This window comes from Vanessa tameamea, chromosome 4, assembly GCF_037043105.1.
Source record: "Vanessa tameamea isolate UH-Manoa-2023 chromosome 4, ilVanTame1 primary haplotype, whole genome shotgun sequence".
NCBI lineage: Eukaryota > Metazoa > Arthropoda > Insecta > Lepidoptera > Nymphalidae > Vanessa > Vanessa tameamea.
This window is the reverse complement of record NC_087312.1, coordinates 9,384,870-9,410,283: the sequence shown is the minus strand read 5'-3', so window position 1 is coordinate 9,410,283 and position 25,414 is coordinate 9,384,870. Positions and strand designations below refer to the sequence as shown.

General features: G+C 30.8%; 1 protein-coding gene across 1 annotated transcript; it reads right to left on the bottom strand.

The window, feature by feature from the left end:
• Window positions 1-526: 526 nt before the first annotated feature.
• LOC113394545 (large neutral amino acids transporter small subunit 2) lies at window positions 527-24,014 on the bottom strand. Its single transcript, XM_026631893.2, has 7 exons — window positions 23,599-24,014; window positions 18,080-18,378; window positions 12,449-12,574; window positions 10,556-10,697; window positions 3,451-3,574; window positions 2,656-2,856; window positions 527-1,100 (listed from the first exon to the last, which is right to left on the bottom strand). The coding sequence occupies exons 1-7, from the start codon at window positions 23,739-23,741 to the stop codon at window positions 699-701; spliced, it is 1,437 nt and encodes a 478-aa protein (XP_026487678.2). The 5' UTR covers window positions 23,742-24,014; the 3' UTR covers window positions 527-698.
• Window positions 24,015-25,414: the final 1,400 nt, after the last annotated feature.

Here is a 25,414-nt window from a genome sequence, read left to right as displayed (position 1 = left end):
TATTATATACTATATACATTTAAGTAAAACAGTATTTAAATTGTAATAAGACAAAACACATATACCATTTGTATATAAATAATGAACATCCTTTAATTAATTTAAAATATAAATTTGTTTAAAACAAAGAGAGCAATTACAATTCTTAATGAATATAAAATACTCTATTACGTATGTATTATTAGTTGTATTAAACCAGTAAAAAATTTTTTTATAAAAATTATGTGCGAAAATTACTTATTTATATTTTTAATTCCAGTTTTTTTTAATATAAATTCATAACATGAGTGATATCTTCAACTTGATCTCTTATTTAATAAAAATGTTTGGTCAAACTTACAATTTGAACTATAATTCATTTAACTTACGCGTCTTTTTATTTAATCCAATAATTTATACGATTATAAAAAACGAGATAATAATATATTATTTAAAATTCGCTTACAAATACTGATATAGATATTAATTTACGAGTTAAATATATATTATGAGTTTAGTCTCGTAATGTTAATAAATTCTACTTATTAATCTGTCGATAAACCATTCCGCTGTATAATAAATAAAAATGTAAACGCTATAACAACATCAATAAGACACCAAATATCCAATAAATACTCTTCAACTATAAACGTACAATAGTACACATTGGTCCATTATAAGAAAGCTCATATATCTTCATTATTGCAACATTCATTCGTTCAATTAGATAGTTTCTCCAATGAATCGACGTAAATACAAGAGCATAATTTCTGCAGGAACTTTAATACACAGCCTGAGAAAGCGTTGTAGCATTGTGGTTTGCCTTTCCACTTCACACAGACATAGTACACTGGGATACCGGATAGAAGAATCGCTAATCCTATCCCCGTGTCCATCGGATTGGTGATCGCTGGTATGAAAACCAGACAGCCAATCGCAATGAGGAAGACGTAGGGTATGATAAGGTTGACTTTGATAGGTCTCGGCATGTCGGGCTTGGTTCTTCGGAGCCATAGCATGCCGACGACTGACGCGCCGACGGATAGCCACAACGTTTGCGAGAAATAATTGATTAGATCGAAGACATTGCTCGTCGTCAGCATCAGTAGTGAGAAGAAGCACTGGAAATAAAATACAGTGTTATTTTAACGCGATATCAATTTCCATTAATATATACAAATACTGAAACAAAACTAAAATAAATTGGTTTGTATGTAGGTGATATCTGGTACTATTAATCCAAATACAGAAAAAAATCACTGGTAAAAAGCTACACCTGCGTTTTTAGGGTAAATTATAATTTTATCGTATTATATTTTTTTTAATAATAAACTGAAATCTTGCGAAGCTAGTAGAATAGTAGTAGAAGCGCTAGTATAATAATAGAATTATCTATTTTATAATTAATATGTATTATATTTTAATTTCATATTACAAAACGTGATAGAGTTTTCGATGTAATTTTTGGCTGTAAAATAAATCCTAGAACAAGAAGAAACAATTTTCTAGCTATGACGTAATCTCGTTCCATACAAAAGTGTTACTAGACTACTCTCATTAATAGTCACAATATGTCATCATTATCAACAAAGCTATTCTGTAAGAAGCGGACGCTCGATGATCAATCCGATCGTAAAATGTTGAAAAGTGGCTTCCGGTACAACGCTCAAATAATGTATCTTTCAAATTTTTTTTTTTTTTTATAAAATGATTGTAGTCAAATTTGCATACAGGTCTATTCACACAATACGAAATTAATTAATTAAAGTATAGTAGAATAAACTTAAGTAATTTGTATTTTTGTGTATTTAAACTTTGTCGTTTCAAGCAAACTAGGCACATTGTAAGCATGAATGTCATTCATATCACGCACGCCGATAATAATTTAACGTGGAGGGGCGCGCCGTCGTGAGTGAATTAATCTGTATAAATATCACAGAGTTATTCTGAAAGACAAATTCCAAACTAACCGGCATATACGATCCGCGAAATGTCAAACAGCAGAGCGATTCTGTAGGAATTCACTTCTATACCTAAATTTTATAATTATTATAGTCAATGTCACATATCACATTCAGTGTTTTCACAGTCGTGTTCTACGATGAGATTTGAATTTCTTGTTACAGAATAGCCCTACAGAAACATCACAGAAAATCACAGAAAAATCTATATTTATTATGTGACATTTACTATAATTATAATGAAAATATTTAAAGGATACAGATATCAAAATAGCCTAGCAATTAATGTCGGTTTCTAAGATTTCACGAGTAATTTAACGATCGAGTTTTGCGTCGATAGTTTCGTCATGTATTTAGAGAATAGCTTCACGGTAATAAGTTTGTCTTTAATTCAGTTCCGCAAATTCAGCACGCCCAATATATTACGCGAGTTTATCTTTCATATGACATACATACTAATAGAAAAACAAAACACGATATTTATTTTATGTTCGTTTTCACTTTCTCGAATCTATTACAAGTCGGGACACTAACATCTTATATGAAAGCAATAATGAGGTTTATGTTATGAAAATTTCAGTGATATTTGAATTTCGTTATATATTATATGCATTTATTTGATTTGATTGTTATTATTTTATAAAAGTAAGGAAAACACTTTAGTTGGATTTGAAAAGTCGAAAAAAAAAAAAATTGTAAATTCAAAATCACTTACTGTAAATATAAGTGATGGTATCGGCGTCTGCTTGTCCACGTGGAACAGAGTAAAGAATCCGGGCATGTGACCTTCTTGTGCCCCCGTAGCGAAGAGGCGCGCTGACGTAAACAGTACTCCATTGACTCCTCCGAATGTTGACAGAGCCACGAATACGGGGATCAACCAGCTCCACCCGCCGAATAGGCGGTCACCGAAAACCTGGAAATATTGCCATTTTCTTCAAAAACCTAAATATAATTTGAACATTTTAGGAGCAGGTTTGGTTAATAATTAAATATAATTAAAAATGAATGAATGAAATTTCTGGGGGCCTCGAATAGGCCACGCTTCAACAAATTTAGGTTCGGATAAAATTATGGATTACTAGTCTTTTTCTAGAGAGTGCGACAAGTTTCCTTGCAGAGTGCCCATACCTCATCTAGCTACGCTAATGAATCAGATTTAGACTATTGTATTAATATGAATTATAATATCATCATTGAATTCTTAACAGCGGAAAAATTACATTGTAGCTATTTTTATTCAAAGCATTCGAAAATTGGTGACATGGCTGTATGGATATGAGAAATTATGAAAATTACGCCGAACGCTTGCTTTTTATCCTATTCTTTAATTTATTTAATTCATCTCATAACTCTAAAAGTATCTTTCAGAACATCTAGCTCGTATAATTACTATTGAACTAAATCAGAAGCAACTACCGGTTCGGAAAGTTTCAACGAAAAGAGCTAACGAGATTTCAGTAGGTACTTAATCTTTTTTATCAATCATTTTACAGATATTAAGACTTACCGCAGCAACAGCCGGATTGGACATCATCTCCATTTTGGACACCACAGCGAAGTAGGCCAAGTTCGCCATCACGTAAATAATTGTCACCATCGGCATAGCGATCCATATCGCACGCGGCAAATTCCTGAAACGCAATAACTATCACCATGAAAGAGTTCCTTGGCATACTTAAGAGATAACGCATTTTATTATATTAGGGACGGCATTATCATGGAAATAAAAAATATTATCAGAATTTTTCATGTCTTTAATCTTTTTAAGATTATTATCCCAGTTTTATAATTGTTGAAGGCTTTGCCTTAAAGAAAAGCGAACTTTAGTGACATTTTATTGTATTTTGTATTTTTTTTTAGAATTATCTAAGTGATTATTTTTAAGTTTAACCTTTGCATCAATCAATTATCTATTTGATTTAACTTTATATTAGTTGTATATAATAATAATTTTGTGGGTAGTTAGAAATCAATCAGTACGAACATTTGCTTGCAACCTAGTTGATTGAACGTGATTTTATTATTAAACATATCGTATTGTATTAAATCTCTATTGTATAGCGACATGTCACGTCAGTTTAATAATAGATCTAATATTCACTTTACTGCGTCACTCCTCATCTCATCTTAATCAGGTATAAAATATTTTTTGCAAAATATTTGATTATTTGATTACGTTCCGAGTACTGCTATATTTTAAGTTCAATCAATTGAAATTAAAATTTTATAAAAACTAAATAAATGAACATATTTAAATAAAGTCTGTTACTCTGTTCCTAACTCATAAAATCTAAACTAATTAGGTGTAATATATAAATATAATTTATACTTTGTCACTAGTAAATATTGTCACTAGTGGATAAGTTTAATGCGGGTTGTTTCCGATATGAACATTCTAAACTAGTTCCGAATAAAAAGCGAAACTCTTTTTGAACTGAAATCCAACATTATTTTTAACAATATAAATTGGTATAATGTTATTTATATAACTAATAAAACATTCACATATTAACGGAGTGTGTCCGAAGTGAGGTGCCAGACAGAATGTTGGGATTCGAAAACATCGTTTTGACTAATCCAACATCCGCAGCAGCAAAAAGGATGTACAAGATGATGCGCAATAATATGAATCGTAGAATTAATTAGTTTTAAGTTAGTGATAGTTTAGTTTTTGTTTTATATAAGTTAGCCTTACGAGAACTACATAGTCATCATATGGTCAATATGATGACTATGTAGTTCTTAAAATGAGAAAAGAAAACTTATAAAACATAAAAGGTTTCTTGAATAGCTAATATATATATTACTAAATAAATTAATAGCCTACGTACATATAAAAAAGAATCATTACTAGAGCCGATTCTTTTCAGTCGAGTATTTATAACAAAACATTCAGTAACATATATTTCATATAAAAGCTATAAACTTTTAAAATGATTTATTAGAGCCTGACACAGCAAATATATTCAAATAAAACATAACTTTATTTGACAATTACGATGATAATTGATATCGTCGTAACGTATTATATGATCTAGTAATATTTTTATTTATACTCTAAAATAAGTTAAAAAAAAATTGCCTCGGTAATATTTGGTCCCCCAACATCAACTCCACTCTCGACTTCCTAATAAAATTCGCTGGGATAAAATTGGCGATACCATTTTTCTTTGATTTAACTTATTCGGTTTTAACGAAATCACAATTCAAGGTTTATTATTGCGTACACATCGGATATAATAATAAATTGAAGTTGATGTTATTTTTGATCACGTGAGATAAAAAAGAACAAAGACGGTTAATCAAACTCGGGGGAATATTCCAAAGCCGCTAAAATTATTTCAAATGTGACAAAAATCATATATAGAATTACATTAGACAACAAATACCTACTATCGATAAAACTAGGTACTATCGATAGTCGGTAAGCAGACAAAGAAATATCGTGCGAAAAGGAAAAGTGCAAGATAGGATCAGAGAGCCGCGCGAATTTGGCTGTAAGTAAATATTATTCGTTCAAAAAAGGTAGGTGTCGTACACATTTTTGTAGTCGAATCAAACAAATATTAGTACTTGAAATCAATTTTCATATTAAGCATCATTGGCGCGCCTTGAGGGGGTTAGACCGACTTATGCTGTGACGACAAACGACTTGACGCTCTCGTATGCCACTATGGCCTCTCCGCCGCCGGTATGTTCCCCTTGTGTATGCATGGTAAGTATATACATAGTTCGTTGGTATATTTCAAAGTCATATTAATGTAAAATGTCTTCCCCTATTTAAAACGAACTGGAAACCCACAATGACTCACCTATTCGAAATGAAATTTTGTACCCTTTTTATGAACAATAATGTATCCCACGATTATTTAAAAATACACACACAAATAAACCAAACATGTCCATTTAAGTTATATTGCATGTAGTATATGTATGAAGCTGACGCGCTGAGTAAGGATTGTATGAATAATGTATAAAATAAGATAAGAGCAAAGGCGCCGAATGAAAGTGAAATATATGTAGATGTCGATACATATGTATGTACATACGACCTGACACGGTCACTTGAATTACGATAACGAAACATGTATGAATACGTCATTCAATCTCTATACAGTGGACATTATACAATAAAAGGTATATTATAGATTAAAAAATCTTTATAGGTAATCGTGAATTACTTTCATATAGGTATGGTAAATATATCTTTATTATAATTAATCTTTTTAAGCAAGTCAGTGACTAACCTCTATTTCATTTTTGGGGCGGTTTTTTTTCTTCAAACTTAAATATGACTTCGGCTTATCTCGAATCACAATCGTATATACAAAAAATAAATTTACATTTAAAATCAGTTCTATAAACAACGACAGTTAACAGACGAGTTACTTGATTAGAAACGTGTTGAGGTTCTCGCACGGTCTTCGATAATCAGTTCATGTTTTACTTGCAAACGTTAGAATAATAATTTTCTTTGTTTAGGTAGAATTTAATTAAGGTAATTTCTTTAAACATTCACGTTATAATATAGTAACGTAAGCATCTCAACCAGCATAATATATTTGCAGGTGACCAATTAACCAGCAAATATATACCCAAAGAAGATTACTGTCAGACAGGCGGCGTGCCACGAAATCTACAAAATTCTAAACGCAAATATTCAGCTTTCGTGTTTGATTTGCACACTGCCCTGAACGAAAATTTATTTGAATACATTCAAATTCACGCGAATGATGAATGATGATTTGATTAATTTTTTTTATTGTGTTTCAATCGTCACAAAAGAAGCAGGCCGCATATAAAACTCTCGTGCAAAAAACGCACACAACTTCTATTGTTTTACGAGCGCGCTTTATCAAGCAATGATCAATGTGTACGTTATTAATTATAGTACCAGCTGTTTAATATTTCCCCCGAGATTCACAGCAATTTATCCCTCTATATTCAAGCGCTCTTTATATATCAACTGCGGGAATCGTCTCGATAAAAGTCTATTTACCGAGCTCTCGCGGGAACTCCTTCAAATGGTTTGTCCACTTTCATTAACTGTGTCAATCTTCTCTAGCTTAGTTGACTGTTCACTGTTGGGAGTAAATAAAAATAAAACGTTCGCTTAAATCGCGCTCTACGCTTACTCATCTCTATATTTTTAAAATTAAAATCGTAGAGTTATATAAAACTAAGCCGAGATGTTTAGAAAGTTTAAAGTTATTTTAAAAATCTTAACCGACGATCGCGAGTTATAACTCAGAATTTCCATGTGCCTTATTTATGTGTTATTTTTTGTATGATAAATCATCTCGTGCTCAGCGGTTAAGGAAAACATCGTGAGGTACCTACATGTGTCTAATTTCCATAGTGTGTCCACCAATCCGCAATGGAGCAGCGTGGTGTAAATAACTCTAAGCCTTCTCCTCAAAGAGAGAGAAGGCCTTAGCCCATTACAAACTAACACAGTTTGTACTGTGTTTGTACAGTTTGTACTGTAATTCTGTTACTTAACTTTATATAGTGTAGGTTTATTTGAACATCTAGAGCTAGAATAAGTAGAAAAACTATATACTAACCTATTTTGTAATAGAATATAATTTCTAAATCACAAAACAGGCATGTTGATTACACATGTAGATGCAGAGCATCGTAACATTATATTGAAAAACATATAAATTTATCATTTCGAATACATAAAAATTAAATTAAAATTACAAAATTTAATGCATTCCATTTTTTATTGAATAAATATATTTAATGGCCTGGAACCGACATTAAGTACCAACTATAAATTACCTTTGTATTAAAAAAATGCAATTCACAGTTTAATTAAATTTTTTTGTGAGGTCTGGTCTGAGGATGATTCTTTATTTTATGAGGTCGTTTTTTTATTGTAAATATTTTATGTATCAATTTTAAAGCATAAATATAATTAGCGTAATTGGGATGAGTGAACTAGTTAGGCTATTATATTGTATAATAATGTCAAATAGTTTAAACGAAAGTTAAAAGTAGAGAATGCGAGTAAGTGAGCGATAATATAACCTGCTTTATTATACAACAAAAATACTACGGAACCGATATACGAATATACGAACCTAGAAAAAAGACGTTAATTATACCGAGTCAGATGCCTCGTTTCAAAAAAATTCGATGACTGTCCACAGCGAAAATTTCCCGATTTTCTTTGTAAAATATGTATGTATATCAAAGCAAAATATATGTAACCTCCAGATCTATTCAATAGATTACAAAATCACAATACGAGTTAATTCAACCGAACAAAAAGAACACAGTTGTGTAGAACAACATTTTTAATAGATGTTAAAATTTAAATTAACTATTGTCATTCATACTTTAGTATTTTGTATAATTCTTTCAAACACTATTGTTATTCGAGTTTAACGAGGAAAAATGTTTCATAGATATTGTTGCTGAACTATAACGAATATAATTTAATGTTAATTTTAATCTATACTAACATAATGCTAAAATAACTGTTTGTTAACTCTTTAAACTTAAATCGCTGAACCGAATACGATGAAATTTGGTGTGGAGATAGTTTGAGTCCCGGAGAATGACATCAGCTACTATTCTTTCATTCACCCGTAGAGGGGAATGAGGGAGGTGAGGTAAAAATATATTGGTCAAATACTTTATTAATAGTTTAGCGTGAATGAATGAATGAATGATTACTCGAAGACATAAAATATCAGTAACTACATTATAGTATATAATATAGGAACCCACAGAACATATTGTTTTTATAAAAAACTAATAGTCGACCACACGGTTTCGTTCGCCTTTTAGTCGTCAGTGCTAGGCAAAAGAACAACCAATGTTCTTGCTTGGAAGCTGGCTTCATATCAAATTTCATTCAGTGGTTTGGCCGTGAAACAGCGACAGATAGAAAGACAGACAAAGTTACTTTCGCATTTGTAATATCAGTTTAAATATAACATAAAAGGCCGTTTAACTTTTATCAGGAGCGTGACACTCGTGCTGATACCAAACGAAGCTCGTTAGATAAATACGTAGAAAACTTAAACGCAATAAATATCTTACTCGTATAGTAATAATCGATCTAGGCAACAATTATAATATTATTCTTTCATTTATATAAAATATAGAATTTGTTATAAATTATTTTTTTAAGGAAATTAAAGAATTATTTACGTCGACCATTTTTATATTAATAAGTATTTTTCCTTAACCTAAACGATACCGCAAAGGGCAAGGACATTAGAGCTAGGATCGAACAACCGATTTTTACATCTCTTCACAACCCGTATACCGTTAAACTATTGCGACTAGCAGGCCTCTTTATAATTTGGTTGTTATGAAATATTTATTATAAGCGACAGAATTTCAACTAAAACTTTTTTCTCACGATTATTTTCATTGTATTTTCATGGATATAGAGGTAGGGGACGACCAAAGCAACAATGGATGGATTGAAAGACGATATGGCTAGAAAGAATGTTACTTGTGAGATGACGTTACACAGAGAAGTATGGAAGAAGAAGATATGCTGCGCTGGCCCTAATAAAATTGAGATAAGGGCAGGAGGATGAATGGATGAATGATGATATTTTCATTGTATTAATACAAATCTAGCGAAAGCGCATTTATAGCGCATAAACGTAAGGCTACCACCGGTTGGGAATGTATATTTTACCGAGAAGAACCAGCAAGTAAATCAGTTGTTACTCTTTTCCAAATTTTGAAATACAAAGTTATGTTGTTAATCAAATACAATTTAAGTCATATAATATAATCTGCCCGAAAATCAACAAGTATAAGTTCCACGTTTTTTCATCATCTCGTGTTAAACGATATGCCTTATTTATTTATGTTTTTTTAACAAACGATGCCAAATTATGGATCGGCATAGTTAAAAATATTTGCGGAAATTTATTAAAGAAACGAATGCCTTGCCCCAGGAAAGATTTATCAACCGTGGAGTCGGAAACTTGGCATTATAAACTTATCCTTATTTCTCGATAATAGACTAAAGCTATTATAATAAATATAATAGGTTATTTTATTTGAATTACAGGAAATATTTATTGAAGTGTCAATAAAAATAAACAACAAGTTCACGTCATGCTAACCGCAGGCTAAGTTATATTTTCATACGACACAGTCCGACTGTAAATCGAAATCTTATTAATTTGAAATAAAGTTTTCTGAGTAACAAGACGGACGGTTTACAAATTTAATATACGATGAATATACCATTCAGAGCGAAGACCAAACCTAAATTCGTTTATGCATTCATTCATTCAATTGAAACTTATATAAAGGGGTTGACTCTGTCTAATTTAGTTCTAAATCCATAGTTTTTTTAAATTTAATTTACATAAAATATTATTTTTCGTTAGATAAATAATTATTTTAAAATTATATGTCTACTTACTACCGATATGTTTTAATTTATTTTGTAACTGTATCTGCTTGTTATATCTTCATAAGCATTGATCCGTTTATTACGTCTTTTATCTGTATGTCATGTATGTTTTTGTGAATGTTACACCAATCTCCAAAAATGATTATTATTTGATACATCACACTATAAATCGATAGTAATTCTATAATAATATAAGGTATTATGTACTTACTTATAAGGATCTTGCAGTTCTTCAGTGACGAAGTTAAGGTAGTTCCAGCCTCCGAACGCAAATAGACCCGAATAGAACGCTAAAGCCACCTTTCCGGCACTATACTCGCCTTCGAAAGCATTCTGGAAGTTTTCGTGATGGCCTGCATAAAATAAAGCACATTCAAATACATTACACTTTCTGTTAACGAATCTAAAACTTCATTTCAGATATCAGACTAAGGCTGGTTTTACATGCTTTCTGAGGCACGCAAGTTTAAGCACTCTCAATTTCCAGACTCCGGACTATTACTATCTGAATATCTGGATAAAAATAAAAAAACTACTTTTTTTCAATTCGCTTGATCACATGACCTTGGGATTTGCCTATACCCAATAGACCAACGAGACAGACATGCACCACAAGTAGATGTGAATTGAATTTAAAATATATTAATTAACCACCAGATGTCACCCGCGGCTTCGCCAGCATTGAAGTTGCTACATAACAATTTCATCAAATTCGGTTCGCAACAAACAGACAGATTTACTTTTGCATTTATAATATTAAGTATAGATAATACGTATACAGTCATTTACGTGCGTTAAATTTGTGAAACTTTATCCCTATTGTATCGATTCTCGCGCCGGCGGTGTAATTGGCTTGACATAATGGAATAAAAACGTTGACAACAGACGTAAGAACATAAAATGAGTTAATTTAGTTCAAACATGTCGAAATATTTAACAAGCCGGAACTTTTTATGTTGTAGTCGTCAGTTCATTTACCTTTTGGCTACTAAAATACTCTCGGTACCTAGTTTGTATTAAAATAGATTTAATTATATATTTATATATCAATTCGCGTAAGATTACAAAATGGAACTCCGATAATGTAACAAGAATAATGTTGTGTTCAAAATAATACGTTATTGAGAAGTTTCAAAGAGATACTAAAATATATTCCTATCTGAGAGGTATTTAGGACCTTATCTAAAATGTTTACTTAAATTTTTATCATACTTATATTTAACTTTGTTAAATTATATAACAGTTCTATAAGTACATATTACATTATTGCTCACGATTTTTCAAGATTTTAAAAGATTTTTTCTTTTGTGAATTTGTAAATGTTATACACCTTTTAAATGTGTCACAGCTAGAATAGGGACTCAAAAGTACCTAAGATATATTAAAATATAATTTGCGATATTTACTTGCGGTGATGTCGAGATTCGAATTCTGGGTAGACCCAATTAAGGTTATTAATATCAACTGTTCTTTAAGACATTTTCACAGCCTGGAATTAAGAAGTCGGATGTGATACACTTGTTCCTCGAAAAATACGTTAAGCCAGTTAATCGTATGCTACTCGGGTGTTACTCCTGTAGTGTCAAACACCCGTCTCACTCTCACATACAGAATAATGTTTTGATTGTTCGACAAATTTTTGAATTAATCAACATATCGTCGTTCCCCCTGCAAAAGTCGCTATGTGTTTTCAATACGCACGTACTCTAAAAACTGTTTTGTGATAACTTCAATAATAATTTAAAAGTTTTAAAATTTAGCTTTGTGACGTTCACACATCGAAAGCTACATAAATTGAAATAACGATTAAAACGGCATAAAAATCTAAAAATAATAAAAAAAAACACATAACGACTTTTGCAGGCGCAACGACGATATGCCGGTTTCCTTAAGATGTTTTTCTTTAATACAGAATCCGTGATGAGTTATTAACACAAATTAAACACGTGAAAACAAAGTGGTATTAACTTGTATTTAACCCACGTTTGTTTATGATATGCACATAGTTCACAAATTATTGAGTCTGTGCATTATTTTATCCAATAAGGAATAATCAGCTGTTTTTTTTTTGTTATTATAGGTACTGTTTTATGTTGTCACTTACCGATGCATATGTAGTATAATCCTGATATTATGATAACGACCAAAGCTAAAAGCTTCGATGTTGTAAACACGTCTTGTATGCGCATCGTCCATCTCACACTAATGCAATTGATTGCTGTCAGCACACCTGTCAGAGAATAATTTATTTAATTTAAAATTATTAAACATATAATTTGTGTGTATATGTACCTACGTAAAGCAGGAAGTCCACAGGTCCACGTTGATATGATTGTGAAATAAATAAAAGTAGCAAGGATTCAAAAAATCACCTTTATGTACAATATTCCTTCATTTATGTACCCGTGTAACTAACACTACAATGTTATTATGTTCCTTGTGCTTCGGGCACGACATCTCAACGTTACCTTAGGTAAGATTAGTGACTTTTGTCAATGGTTCATATTTCGTAAAGTGCCCATGTTTATGACCGATGGTGACCACTCACCACTCAGGTACTAATAAATAAATAATAAAAAAAAATACTAATAAATCAGAGGAAAAATAAATGTCAGGAATAATGCATCAGATTTATATCTTTGACACGGACAGACACATATATGATTTATTGCGAACATATTTATCAATCTAAATTTGTATCTTCATTATGCATGCGATTAAAATATCGCGTCTACAACATTGTCCTCTGATAACTGATTCCTTGAACCTTTTCTCTGAGATAATCAATACTACAAGCCAAACCATAATTATGTGGACCGTAATTATTCCACAGACAAAAACTGTAACGAGGTCGTCAATAAATGAAAAATTTTAATATTGTTGTAAACATTATATAAATACTTTACGTGGTGGTAGGGCTTTGTGCAAGCCGGTCTGAGTAGGTATAATATCTACTCATGACATATTCCACCCCCAAACAACAATACTCAGTATTGTTGTTTGGTAAATGAGCCAGTAAGATATAAAGTTTCATCTCAGTTTGTACCGCTTTGATGTTGTAATGAATGGTTAATATTCTGGTGTTTAAGCAAATTTCTATGGACGATGGTGGGCACTTTCCATCAGTTCGCCTATTTACTCATCTATAAAAAAAGGATTTTGACAGAATATAAAAGTCATGAGGTAGATTTTCATTCTAGACATGAAAATGGAGATTAATTATAAACCCAAATTAAACACCTGAAAATTAATAAGTGCTTGTCTGGGTACTCATAATATTCGGCTAAGATTCACTTAATCTAACCACAAGATCACCTAAGTTCTTATGCAACACAAGGATAAAATACCAATCACTTACTCTAATACAGCACACGGATTATATTATAACGAAATATAACTACATAAATAACATTCGAAAAAAAAATCTCTGTGAAATTTTACTAATATTGTTGGAATAACTTGAGTAATAGCGCAAAAAATGTCTTAAAGATGTAACATTCTATCTGGCACTCCACTGGTGACAGAGAAGTGAGCTTAGTTTCGTCCAGAGTATCCAGCCAAGGATAATAAATAGTACTAGCATTTCAACCACAATTCAACGCGGTCATATTATGTACAGTTTTTAATTTTAATATTGGGTTAAGTCTTCAATGTAAAAACATATTAATTAAATAGGTAAATGCGTTTTATCTTATATATTTCTCTATAAACCGAGACTATACCGATACAAGACTTGTATTCGCTTGTTCCACTAGATGAATATACATAAAGGAAATCGTCGCAAATAACATACTTTGACGACACGAAATTTTGTAGGCTTTAGTTTAAAGTTTCTCCCTGCGTCATATTCACTCGTAAACTAACATACTTATAATGAGAATATACAACTGTATGTTTATATGTCCTAACTCTTACTCTCCGAACAGTAATTGGGTTAAGTGGAAATTTCCGCAACAACAAGGAAGATAAATTACAGACAGTTTTTAAAGTATGTTAGTGTATCAATACCTAACACATTTATGTAAAAAATATCACTTGCAACATAATTTACGCAATTTCTTTAATTATGTTTTAAAATGTGACAATGTATTTAAAAAGAAAAATTAAATAAAATTGTAATCATTTTGCTAATATAACAAAATATGTTCATATATAATTTTCTTCCTACGAATTAAATTTTGTTTCATTTGCTGGACATATGTTTCAATTTATTTTTCAAATCCTATATGTGTATATATTACGTAAAAAATTAAAAAAATCCTATTGAACGAATAGTGCCATAGTAACCAATCTCAAAACTTTCAGCGCTGAAGATATATAACTCCGACAAAATTGTTTGCGCGGACTCATCATCGCAGCATCTGAGTCTAACGGAGAACGCGAAGAACCAGCCTTTTAGTGCACTTCCAGGCACCTTTAACTGTAACTAAGCTTTGAACCTCAGGATTGCGAGTCTCATAGGGTTTTTGCCTATTATTGCTATATAAGCTACATTGTTCGACTATGATTTATACTAGAATATATACTCGAAGACTCGAATGAACAATTATATGATTACATTAAAGCTCCCTTATGAATAACAACTAATAATGTTTACCTTTAATGTTGCGCGAATATCATTAATTATGAATATTTCGAATCTGCTTGTCATAAATTCCTTCATATCATTATTTCAATAAAATTTACCCGATCGCATTAATAATTCTGTTTAATATTGAAAATAATGAGATTTACCTTTTGATTGACCTTTTAAATTAAATATACGCTTCTAAGTGGTCAGTCATATCAATATGACTGACAAACTTTAAGTTTAGGACAATAGTTAAAGTATATAGTACACCTATATTTTAAAAGTACTTAAATAAGTAATTAAATATAGAAATTAGCTACGGAATGTTAGCAAGAATACCAACACAATTTTGCCGTTGAATCCTAATTCCAATTCTTTGGACGTAAAATAAACTAGCCCTGTCAGTAGTGGAGTCAATAACACGAGTTGTTATATATTTAATAAAGGTTTTTGTTATGAACTAATATGATAACTGATTGCACACCTTGGGAATGAGATGATCGCCTCCAGGTTGTTTCAAATAACGAAAATATGTTTATTATTATTGTACATGAAAACAAGCATTGATTGCTTGTTTTCATACTTGTTATTATGAAATTTAAAAAAAACCCGCTGAGTTCCGTTCACCGGTTCTTCTCAGGTCCGAGGTGTTAATTTCTGAACCAGTGGAAGATTTTTGACTTTCAATAAGCAAGTGTAACACTTCCATATTGAATAAAGATTTTTGACTTTGACTTTGACTTTTTAATAAAAATAAACGGATACTATACGCGACCTTTTAGCACGCACTAAGCTCATCAATATTTCGTTAATCTCGGTACATATTATGGGGAGTATCCCAAGATACTATTCTGTCCCGATTTTATTTAAATCGATTATATCATTTTATGTCTTTAAATTCAAAGTATGCGACATTTGTATTGAGGAAAGTATCAATGATTCATACATTGACTGTATGTCAATTTACGAACTCATTTAGTCTGGTGTAATAGGATGAAGTGAATATCCGATGCCCAACCTCTGATCAATCTCTCGTATTGACAATGATCAGTGATCTGGGGCGTCTCTATATACACATATACTCGTACAAGCGGTGTGCCGTATTTAGTAGACATTGACTGATTTTGATCTCTTTACATAAATAAAATTAATCTCTTAACTATCTACAACAAACATATTATTTTAAACTTTCGATTTATTTATTATTTTATTTGCTATATAAGCTCAGATCGGACTTTAAAATTTTCTATATGTGAAATATCACATCAACTTTGTTATAAAAAACCGTAAATGTTATTATATTTCTTTTCTCTTTTCATTTCGTCTTAAATTAGTATTGAAAGTTTTAATAAAAATAACAATAAAACTATGTAAAAACTAAACTATTTTAAATCGAGTCAGAAGTAAAACATTTAATAGGATAATATAATAGCCCAAGATCGCAGTGGCGACGATCATATTTACACTCAAAAGGACAGCGAACTGTATTACCGGTATCTGCAAGGCATTTAATAGCTTTGAAGTAACTGTATTTATTCCCAAGATATACATGGTGTTATTGAAAGTGAAATAAACCGAAGGATGGAAATGAGCTCGCAAATAGATAAACTTTTTATTTTTTAAGTCCTGGGCTGTTGACTGAGTAATTACAACATACATTAATTTAATCAATCTAACTTTATGTTACATTACTGTGTGTGCTAATGCTTTTCTTTAATGCATATTACCAGAGAATTCCTTTATTTATCGTTTGGTCTCATTTAATGTGAATATTTTTTATTTAATTTTATATTATTTTATTATATATTGTGTATACTTTTAACATAAATCTTTAAAAGTGAGCCCAGATAATTTCAACGAAGATATAATCGCAATTTTCATATCATAACGAAAGTTATAAATAAAAACAAAATGGATCCTTTCAAGATGGCGAAGAAAGCTAATCTTGGTTGACATTTTCTAAATACATAAGTAATGTATTATTATCACTCTTAACAACATTCTCCGGCATAGACTCTACTCATACAGCCATTTAGCGTAATATCTAAAAATCATCCAACTAATTTTGAATTTTGTTAACTGGACTATCGCTTGTATTAACCATAGGTGAAATACTTTACTTGCGATACAACATATTTGCTTTTCTTTCAAAATTTCGTTAAAGCAATGTATATGGAGAGAGATTAGCGTAATTATATTATGATGAGATCTTACCCGTAGATAATGTTTGTCGTCCTACTGGCGCCAACGAAATGACTTTATGAGTCATATAATTATTCTATAGGATTTGCTTAAACAAATTTAATAAAAACTGACTTACTATGTGAAATAAGGTATAACGTTTGTTTCTCCTTAATTATAATATTTTTCAAAATTGGAATATTAGACTTATGAATGTTTATGTATGAATTAATTTAAATATAAAATACACATACGCATTGAGTTTATTCATAGAAATTTCTCTATTGACATTTTTTTTTCCTGAACTTATAATTTATGTACATGCAAAGTATTTCCCTGTAACTTCGCATATATTGAAAAGATACAAAAAATATCGACGAAATCATATATTTTTTAAACCATACTAAATTTTCCCTAGTAGGGTACCCATAATACACACCAATTTTAAGAAAATAAAGTATCTAGTAAGATAATCATAATAATGAGTCTTGTCTGAAACGCCTGATTAATCTGTCTTGAATAATTAAGGTCAGCACTAATAGCTTAAGCCTTAAGTATGTCAGCAGCTAAAAAATGCGTTTTTATTTTACGAGAATTATCACACATATCAACATATCTACATATATGGTATGTACATTTAATATATGTTATTAATAAACTATTTATTAAGGTTAATAATTTTGAAAGTGGTTTGTTGTCGTATTTCTTCACATTGTCAACGGTTATTTCTATAACTTGACTATGACCTTAAAATGCGAAATATTTTAAACATAAAAAGTACAAAACTTCGAGTGCTTAAATTTTGGTTAAAATTTACAAGGAAATATGTTTCGAATCCTAATCCTCAGAGAATTTCGTGAGGTGACCTTCGACAACTATAATCCAAATGGTCTTAAATACAACTTCAGTTAAGATTCTCAGAGCCTTTTAAGTTTTTGTTCAATATTTTTTAAATTTCAAATTATACAACCTAATTTTACTCACATAGACAAACAGCAGCAAGAAGTTTGACGGCATCTTGAGGTGGATCACATTCGGGGAAGAATGGCTTAACGACATAATGTCCAAACGTGAGCGCCACGATTGCCTGGGTCGTCGGTCTGATGATAAGTAGAGCTATCCACATCCTCAGGAAGGCAGGCAAGGGACCGAAAGCGGTATAGATGTAAGCGTAATCACCGCCCGACCGGCATATTGAGGTGCCGAGTTCGGCGTAGCAGAGTGCCCCTAATGTCGATAATAGCCCACACACGAGCCATATCAGTAAAGACGCGGCTACTGATCTGTAACAAATAAATAATACATCAATATACGAATAAAACGTTAAAAACAAAAATTAAATTTAACACAATAAGTTTACTAGTAAAAATTGATGTTGCATAATTTCATAAAAAATGATACAGGAAGTGATCACTGTGTGAGTTGTGACACCGCTAACAGTTTCGTTTCTTATAATCAACTCCATAAGAATTTTCCACGAAATGGAATGAAATATAATACTGTTTACTGCGTACGTACTTATACGGTGTGCTCCTATAACATGATCTGAGAAGGATTGGTATTTGGGTGAAACCACAGTGAAATAGGATATGACATATGACTTCGCTTAGGATTAACATTTATCGCTTTTAAAAAAAAATAAAGAAGTAATGTGTCTCTACATAAAATGTAACAAAGTCCCCTAATAGCAATGAATTTAGTAATTTTATATACTAAATTAATGTAGATTCGGTTTTCACAATTCAAAAGACCGATGGAAGATTATTATTAGAAAACACTTTTTTTATATTTATGGCATTGGTTGGCGGACGAGCATATGGGCCACCTGATGGTAAGTGGTCACCAGCGCCCATAGACAATGGCGCTGTAAGAAATATTAACCAATCCTTACATCGGCTCACTATAGTTACTCTGGCTCACTCGTCTTTCAAACTGGAACATAAGTATAGTAAGTATTGTTGTTTGGCGGTAGAATATCTGATGAGTGAATGGTACCTACTCAGGCGGGCTTGCAAAAAGCCTTACCACCAAAGTGGTTGTATCAAAAATATAAACCTCAAGCAAAACTATTGGTGAGTAAAAAGTCATTACACATTCGTAAAACTATGGCAAGAAAAGAAGATTAGGTAGGTCGTGTGCCTATGTTACTAAAACTACAAAAATGTTTTCATTAAATTTACAAACACGATCGGTTATTATCGTGATTGTAAATGAAATAAAAACGATTTTGTAGTTTTAAGTATGACGTGCTAAACATTTAAATAAACTAAGGGTCGTTTCGGAAAGGTGATAACTTTGGTGTGTCGATAAACTAGGTTCTGATCAGCCTTGGCCCTGTTGCCAACTCGTTGCGTTCACTATTCAACTGTATTTAGCAAGTTCGATTTAATTACTGTAAACATTACAATTAATAATTTGTGTTGCTATAAGAAAATAAAGAAATCAAATAGTTTTTAGTAAAAAAATATTTTTAAGGAAAATCTTTTAGTATACACAAAATTTTATATAATTCTAATATGTATTATGATCAATATCAGTATTTTCATATAATAGTATAATATGTAGCTAGTTAATAGTTATATGATATTTTTTCTCTTTAATTCGCTGTTTAATGTGTATCTCTTTTGCGTGTGTTGTTTGCTATAAGCTTTATCTCTCTGTTGCCAGAAGTGTGTCCAAATTTTTAGCTCAACTGGATGGAAATTATTTCAAATTAATAAATATCAATTTCATAAAAAAAAAATTAGAAAGAGATATTATTACTCAATAAAAGCATATATGATACGGTAGAGTTGGCATTTCTGGTAGAGGATAACTAATAAATTTAATAGTATTTAATTATTACAACTATGTAAATTGGTGGAAAAGGGTAACTAATGAGTTTCTCGTCGGTTCTTTTCAGTAGAATCAACTTTTAGAATCTGTCTTAGCTTTACATTTTATTCAATAAATTGGCGATTCAAAATTAAGAATATTTTGATATTTTTATCTTAAGCTTATCAGAAATATTTAAATTTTGTTTTCAATAAAAACGGGTACTGAAATATAAAACATTATATAACTTTAATCCTTCCACATGACAATTAAAGGAATACATTACAAGTACTTGTGTTAATTGGTACAGTTAAAATTGAAGATGAAAATTGATACCCATTCTCTTATTTGTGAAATTAATTCTAATTTTCAACTGACTTGGTGCGTAATACAAACCTTTAATATATATCTATATATATATTTATTCAGTTATAATTATACATTAGACACGAACTGTTACGATCACTATTCTGTAAGAATTTACATCGAATCTCACTCATGAAATGTTGCCAACTGATTTATCTTCGTTTCATTTTTAATATCGTATAAATGTTATAATTATTAAGATTGACAATTTGCTTTATGAATTTCTGACTTTCTTTCACAATATTGTTCTACAATTGAGTTATTTCTTAGAAAAGCCCAACGGAAAGAATTAGTGTACAATACTACATGTATTGTACACTAATTCTTTCCAGAAGATATTACCGAAATGGCGGAAAAAATAAGCGAACAAACGGCGAACAAAAAATAAACGATGTGACCGTCAAAAATTTTGAAACGGAAAGATTTTTCAAGTCATAATAATATTTCATTCAAGATTATTTTGTAAGTTTTTTATGTCTGACTATAAATTGTCAAAACAGACAGAATGTTCCAGTTATGGTCCACATAACTGTTTAGTCGACCCACACAATCCTATTTAACAGCTTATTACGCATTGTCTTATTTTAAATCTTAAGTGTTTTTCTATTGAAAGAATGTAGAACTAGAAACCTAGGAACCAAACTAAAAACCTATGTGCTATTCCAGATCAGTTTAACCGTTCTGGAGTGATTAAGATTGTATAAAACTAAGGAACATTTAACAAGTTGTCTTAATCCTAGTCTTGAAATATTACGCTGCGATAAAAAAGGTCTATTATTATTCTTGTTTCAAGCTGTCAGGCCAAATGGTTCATTCAATCATTACATCACACAATAGCATGTTTTACAGTTTAAATATGCATATGTAGGTATAATTTGAGTAGTTAGAACACGTAAATTTTAACCGATAATTGCGGGCACAAACCCAGGCAAGCAGTGACTGAAGTTTCACGTGCTCATCTAGTTCTTGGCGGTGAACGAAAATATTATGAAGACCTGCATGTATCGGATGAATATCTGCCACATGTGACTCCAGAGCAGCGGCTCTAATGCCGTTTGGTGAAAAGGCTACACTTAAATATCTTCTCAAAAAGAGAGGCGGCTTTAGCCCAGCAATGGGATATTTACAGGCTGTTGCTACTTTATAATAATAATGACAAGATCCATAACGATCTATAGTTCCAGTTTGTTTGATTGTTTATCTTTATTCCTTGAACCTTAGATTTACGTAGGTAGTCTATCCGAAGTGTTCTTGATTATTATATATTTATTTATAACGCACCACTAATCCACTTTACTACTTATATCCAACTTAATTTTACTTCCAAAGTTCCGACAACAGCTTCGTCGACGTTCAAAATGCAATTTTTCGCAAATCAATAATGAATAATACCGTAGATTATTCAAGCTCTCGATCAATGATATCGCATGAATTCGCCGTCAATTGTAGTTTATTTGCCTTATGTCCTATTGTGGTTAGAATATAGTATAGTAAATTTTATAGACTGACTTTACTCGCGACTTAGGTATCGTGAACAAAAAAAATTGTGTTGTCTTTTCAAATAATATTACTACTATTCTCTCTCCATGAAAATTATTTCATGATATATATATAAATCTAACTGTGAGTAATTAATATAAGTAATGACTTAGAATAATGAGTTAATCTATCTATTTTCTGATACAGTGGTATATTACATTTAACTAAGTATTATTAGGTGAGTCATAAGTTCTTATAAAAAAACTCTTGATTGGTTTTATTTTACTATAGGAAAATGATAAACATTATATTTAATGTATCGCCTTTTCCTCTTCCCAGATCAGCGTTATCTATACATGTCAATAATAAATTATTTTACGTACGCGTGTAATAATAATGATATAATAATTTAATATTATAAAAAAATCTACGACTTTAGCGCAACGCCTCCGGTCCGATCTAAAAAAACACAGGTACCCATTCAATTACACAAAAAAAAACACCAATCGTTTAGGAGGAGTTCAATGATATGTACAGATGTATGAGTAATTACAATTGGTCGTAGGGTTTTGTGCATAATATGCCACACCGCCTATCTGTGGCAAATAAAAAAATGGCAGTACCATTCGTTCAAGTGTTATAAATGTAATAACTTCATTAATAATAATAAATTTTAATCAATTCCTCGACGAAATCTATACCATTATATTCTCAGTTATACTGGTCTAAATACATGTAGTTACTGCCTCAAGAATCAAGTTTATAAAATTGAATTTGCATACAGTTACTCGTGTTCAACAAAAATTAAGAAATTAATGCAAAGATATACACTTAGCTGCCTAATACTGAAGGCTAAAGGTTATTGCAGGTATGTCTGAATTCTGCACAATTATTGCGTTTCATTTCCTTTCTTTTAAAATAATTAATAATTATTAAAGGCAACTCCATTTTTAATACTACGCGAATCTTATGGAAAAATTGCAGGTTCATAGCTTTTCGTAACAATTAATCATGCGGTCAGATACAATGGAAACCAACCCGCGTGTTTTGAATGAAATTCACATTGGTGCAATTTGGTGGAGCATACTTCAAAATTTCTCCACAAGACGAAGCTTTTAAATAGCAGTGAGCTGTTACTTTACTAATGTAAAGTTTTAAGCTTTTTTAGCTATAATAACATTTATTTGTTAACGTTTATACGTACTATAAGATTTCAATTTATTAATTGGAAAAATGTAATAATAATTTGTTATAATGTAATGAGAACCATTTACTAATAAATTAAAATATGTAAAATTATAATTATTAAAAAATAAACTTAACTGTATAACAAGATTTGTCACGGTCATAATTGTATTAACTTTATTAGCTTATTATTTGTTTTTTTAATCTTATTGCCTCTTACAACGTGAATTACTACAATTTTTCACAATGGCTCATATATTATCATCTGCTTTCATGCTTCATTCAAAACTATTCAAACTAAGTAGAGCCCTCTTTAATATTACATTTACGGCTAAATTAGATACTAATTGCAAACCATTACTAAAAAAAAAAAGATGCCTAAATTAATAATTATTATATTTTTTTCAATAATATCGTTACTCTATATATTATATCTACGTGTTCTATTTCTTTAAAAACAAATAACGTATGTACCTATTTATTGTAACCGTTTTCACCATTTTCGCCATTGAATATATTTCGTGTTTAATGAAGTTCCTATTTTTGTTAATTTATTACAAATTAAACAACAGAGCATGCGCATTGCGTTATTTCTATTTTGCGAGCAAAAACAATATTAATAGAAATGTAGAGGCGGGAATTTTGACACATTTACTCACCCCGTGTAAAGAAAAACTCCAGTCGGAGATATAAATATTCCTGAGCCAATTATTGTCCCAATTATTATACCAACACCATTAAATAGCGTTATTTTACGTTTTAATGTCACTTTTCCGTCGCCGGCTTGAGTTTCTTCGCCCATGCCGCAAAAATCAATCACGAACAGCGATAAACAAAATGCACGTGGCTCAGTGAGCTTCAAATGCTACACTGTGTGAAACGAAAACTTACGAACTGTTCGAAGCGGTATTTATTACACGACTGATTCACTTTCTGTTACCATCTTTACGATCTCCCAAACTAGACACGAAGAGAAGTTGACGTCAAAAAGTACGTGAAACGTGTGACGCGTAATAGGCGAGTAGCCACCTCGGCGCATGTGTGGCCTGTGATTTTATGAATGCGATTACTGAGTAGTGAGTACCCCGGTCGTGGTCGCTACTCGCTGCCGTTTCATACGCAATGAGCGAGATAACAAATATTTAAATCGGTTGTGAGACAGAGTAAAAACATCGCTCTGTCAATGTTAAACTAATGCTACAGCGGGAATTTTTTAAAATAATAAGAAGTAACGGTTTGATTTTTTTTCGTTGGACCCTACTCAATAAAGATGGGAAATAGATCTTATTTTAAACAAATAATAGTTTTAACTTTTGTAATTTGAACGGGGTTACAAATGTTATAATTTAAAAGCAAGACATAATACTGATGGCATTTAAAGAACTTGTTGCATCATTTTCTTGAAGCTCTACATTGATCTACATCGTTCTAACCGACAACAATTTACTATTTACCAAACATCCGTCTACCTACTCATATAAAAGCAGCGTTAGCATTATCAATTATAATAAAAACATTACCTCATACAATTAAATGACAACTGTATTATTATTATACAATCACTTGTAATATAAAGAGAGCTGTTATATGAATGATTTGGACCTCTATATTTATAAACAGTTATATAATAAATAAATGTTAAAAAATAATAATAGAATTATGGAATTTATAGAAAGAACATTATATCACTTAAATGTAGTATGTACCATAATTATTGTTTATTTTAGAAACTATATTTCGTCAGTTTATTATAAAAAATAACATTGAAGTCAATGTCGCATATAACTTTCTTACTTTACAATCGTGTTTTACCTGGGTACAAGTTGAGTTCGAGATTTTTCTTGAAAAAGAACTCTAATGTACTACTACATTTTATTTTAAACCTAAAAATTAAGAACATTAAAAAAATTTTGACTGATTGCCGCGCTCATAACCGAAAGCAATTTAAAGGAAGATGATTTCGAAATAGGAATCTAAAAATTTGAGAAACCGGACGCGCTAGACTTTATAATATCATTATTTATTTTTTTAAATCCATCCTGTGTAAACATAATTAACATAAAAATATACCTATATAATTAAATATTTTATATTCAAAAATGTATTCGTAATTAATTTTATTGGAAGACAAAATAGCACATAATGTTAGTATGACCAACATATCAACACATTACTCACCCCGAAATGCTGGTGATATTATGTATATCACATAATGAAACATTTTTTTTGTATATATTTAAGATACCTATGGCTTAATTTAGATTTCCGAGGGATAACTTGGGCTTTTTCTTTTTAAAAATATATTTTAATTTATCTTTCTTTTTCTTTCTGTAAACTGTATCTATAATTTTTCATAAACGTCCAACAGTCAAACAACAAAAAAATAAACATATAGTTTATTTTCATTTCGTAATACATCGAATATAATTACAATATGTTGTTATTTATGGCAGTGTTCAATAATTAATGCAGACC

Coding starts and splice junctions, on each gene's coding strand:
- LOC113394545 (XM_026631893.2), bottom strand. CDS start 23,741: ATGGGCGAAGAAACTCAAGCCGGCGACGGAAAAGTGACATTAAAACGT. Junction 18,379..23,598: donor GGAGTTTTTCTTTACACGGG/GTGAGTAAATGT, acceptor TATTTGTTACAG/ATCAGTAGCCGCGTCTTTAC. Junction 2,857..3,450: donor CCAATCCGGCTGTTGCTGCG/GTAAGTCTTAAT, acceptor CAATATTTCCAG/GTTTTCGGTGACCGCCTATT.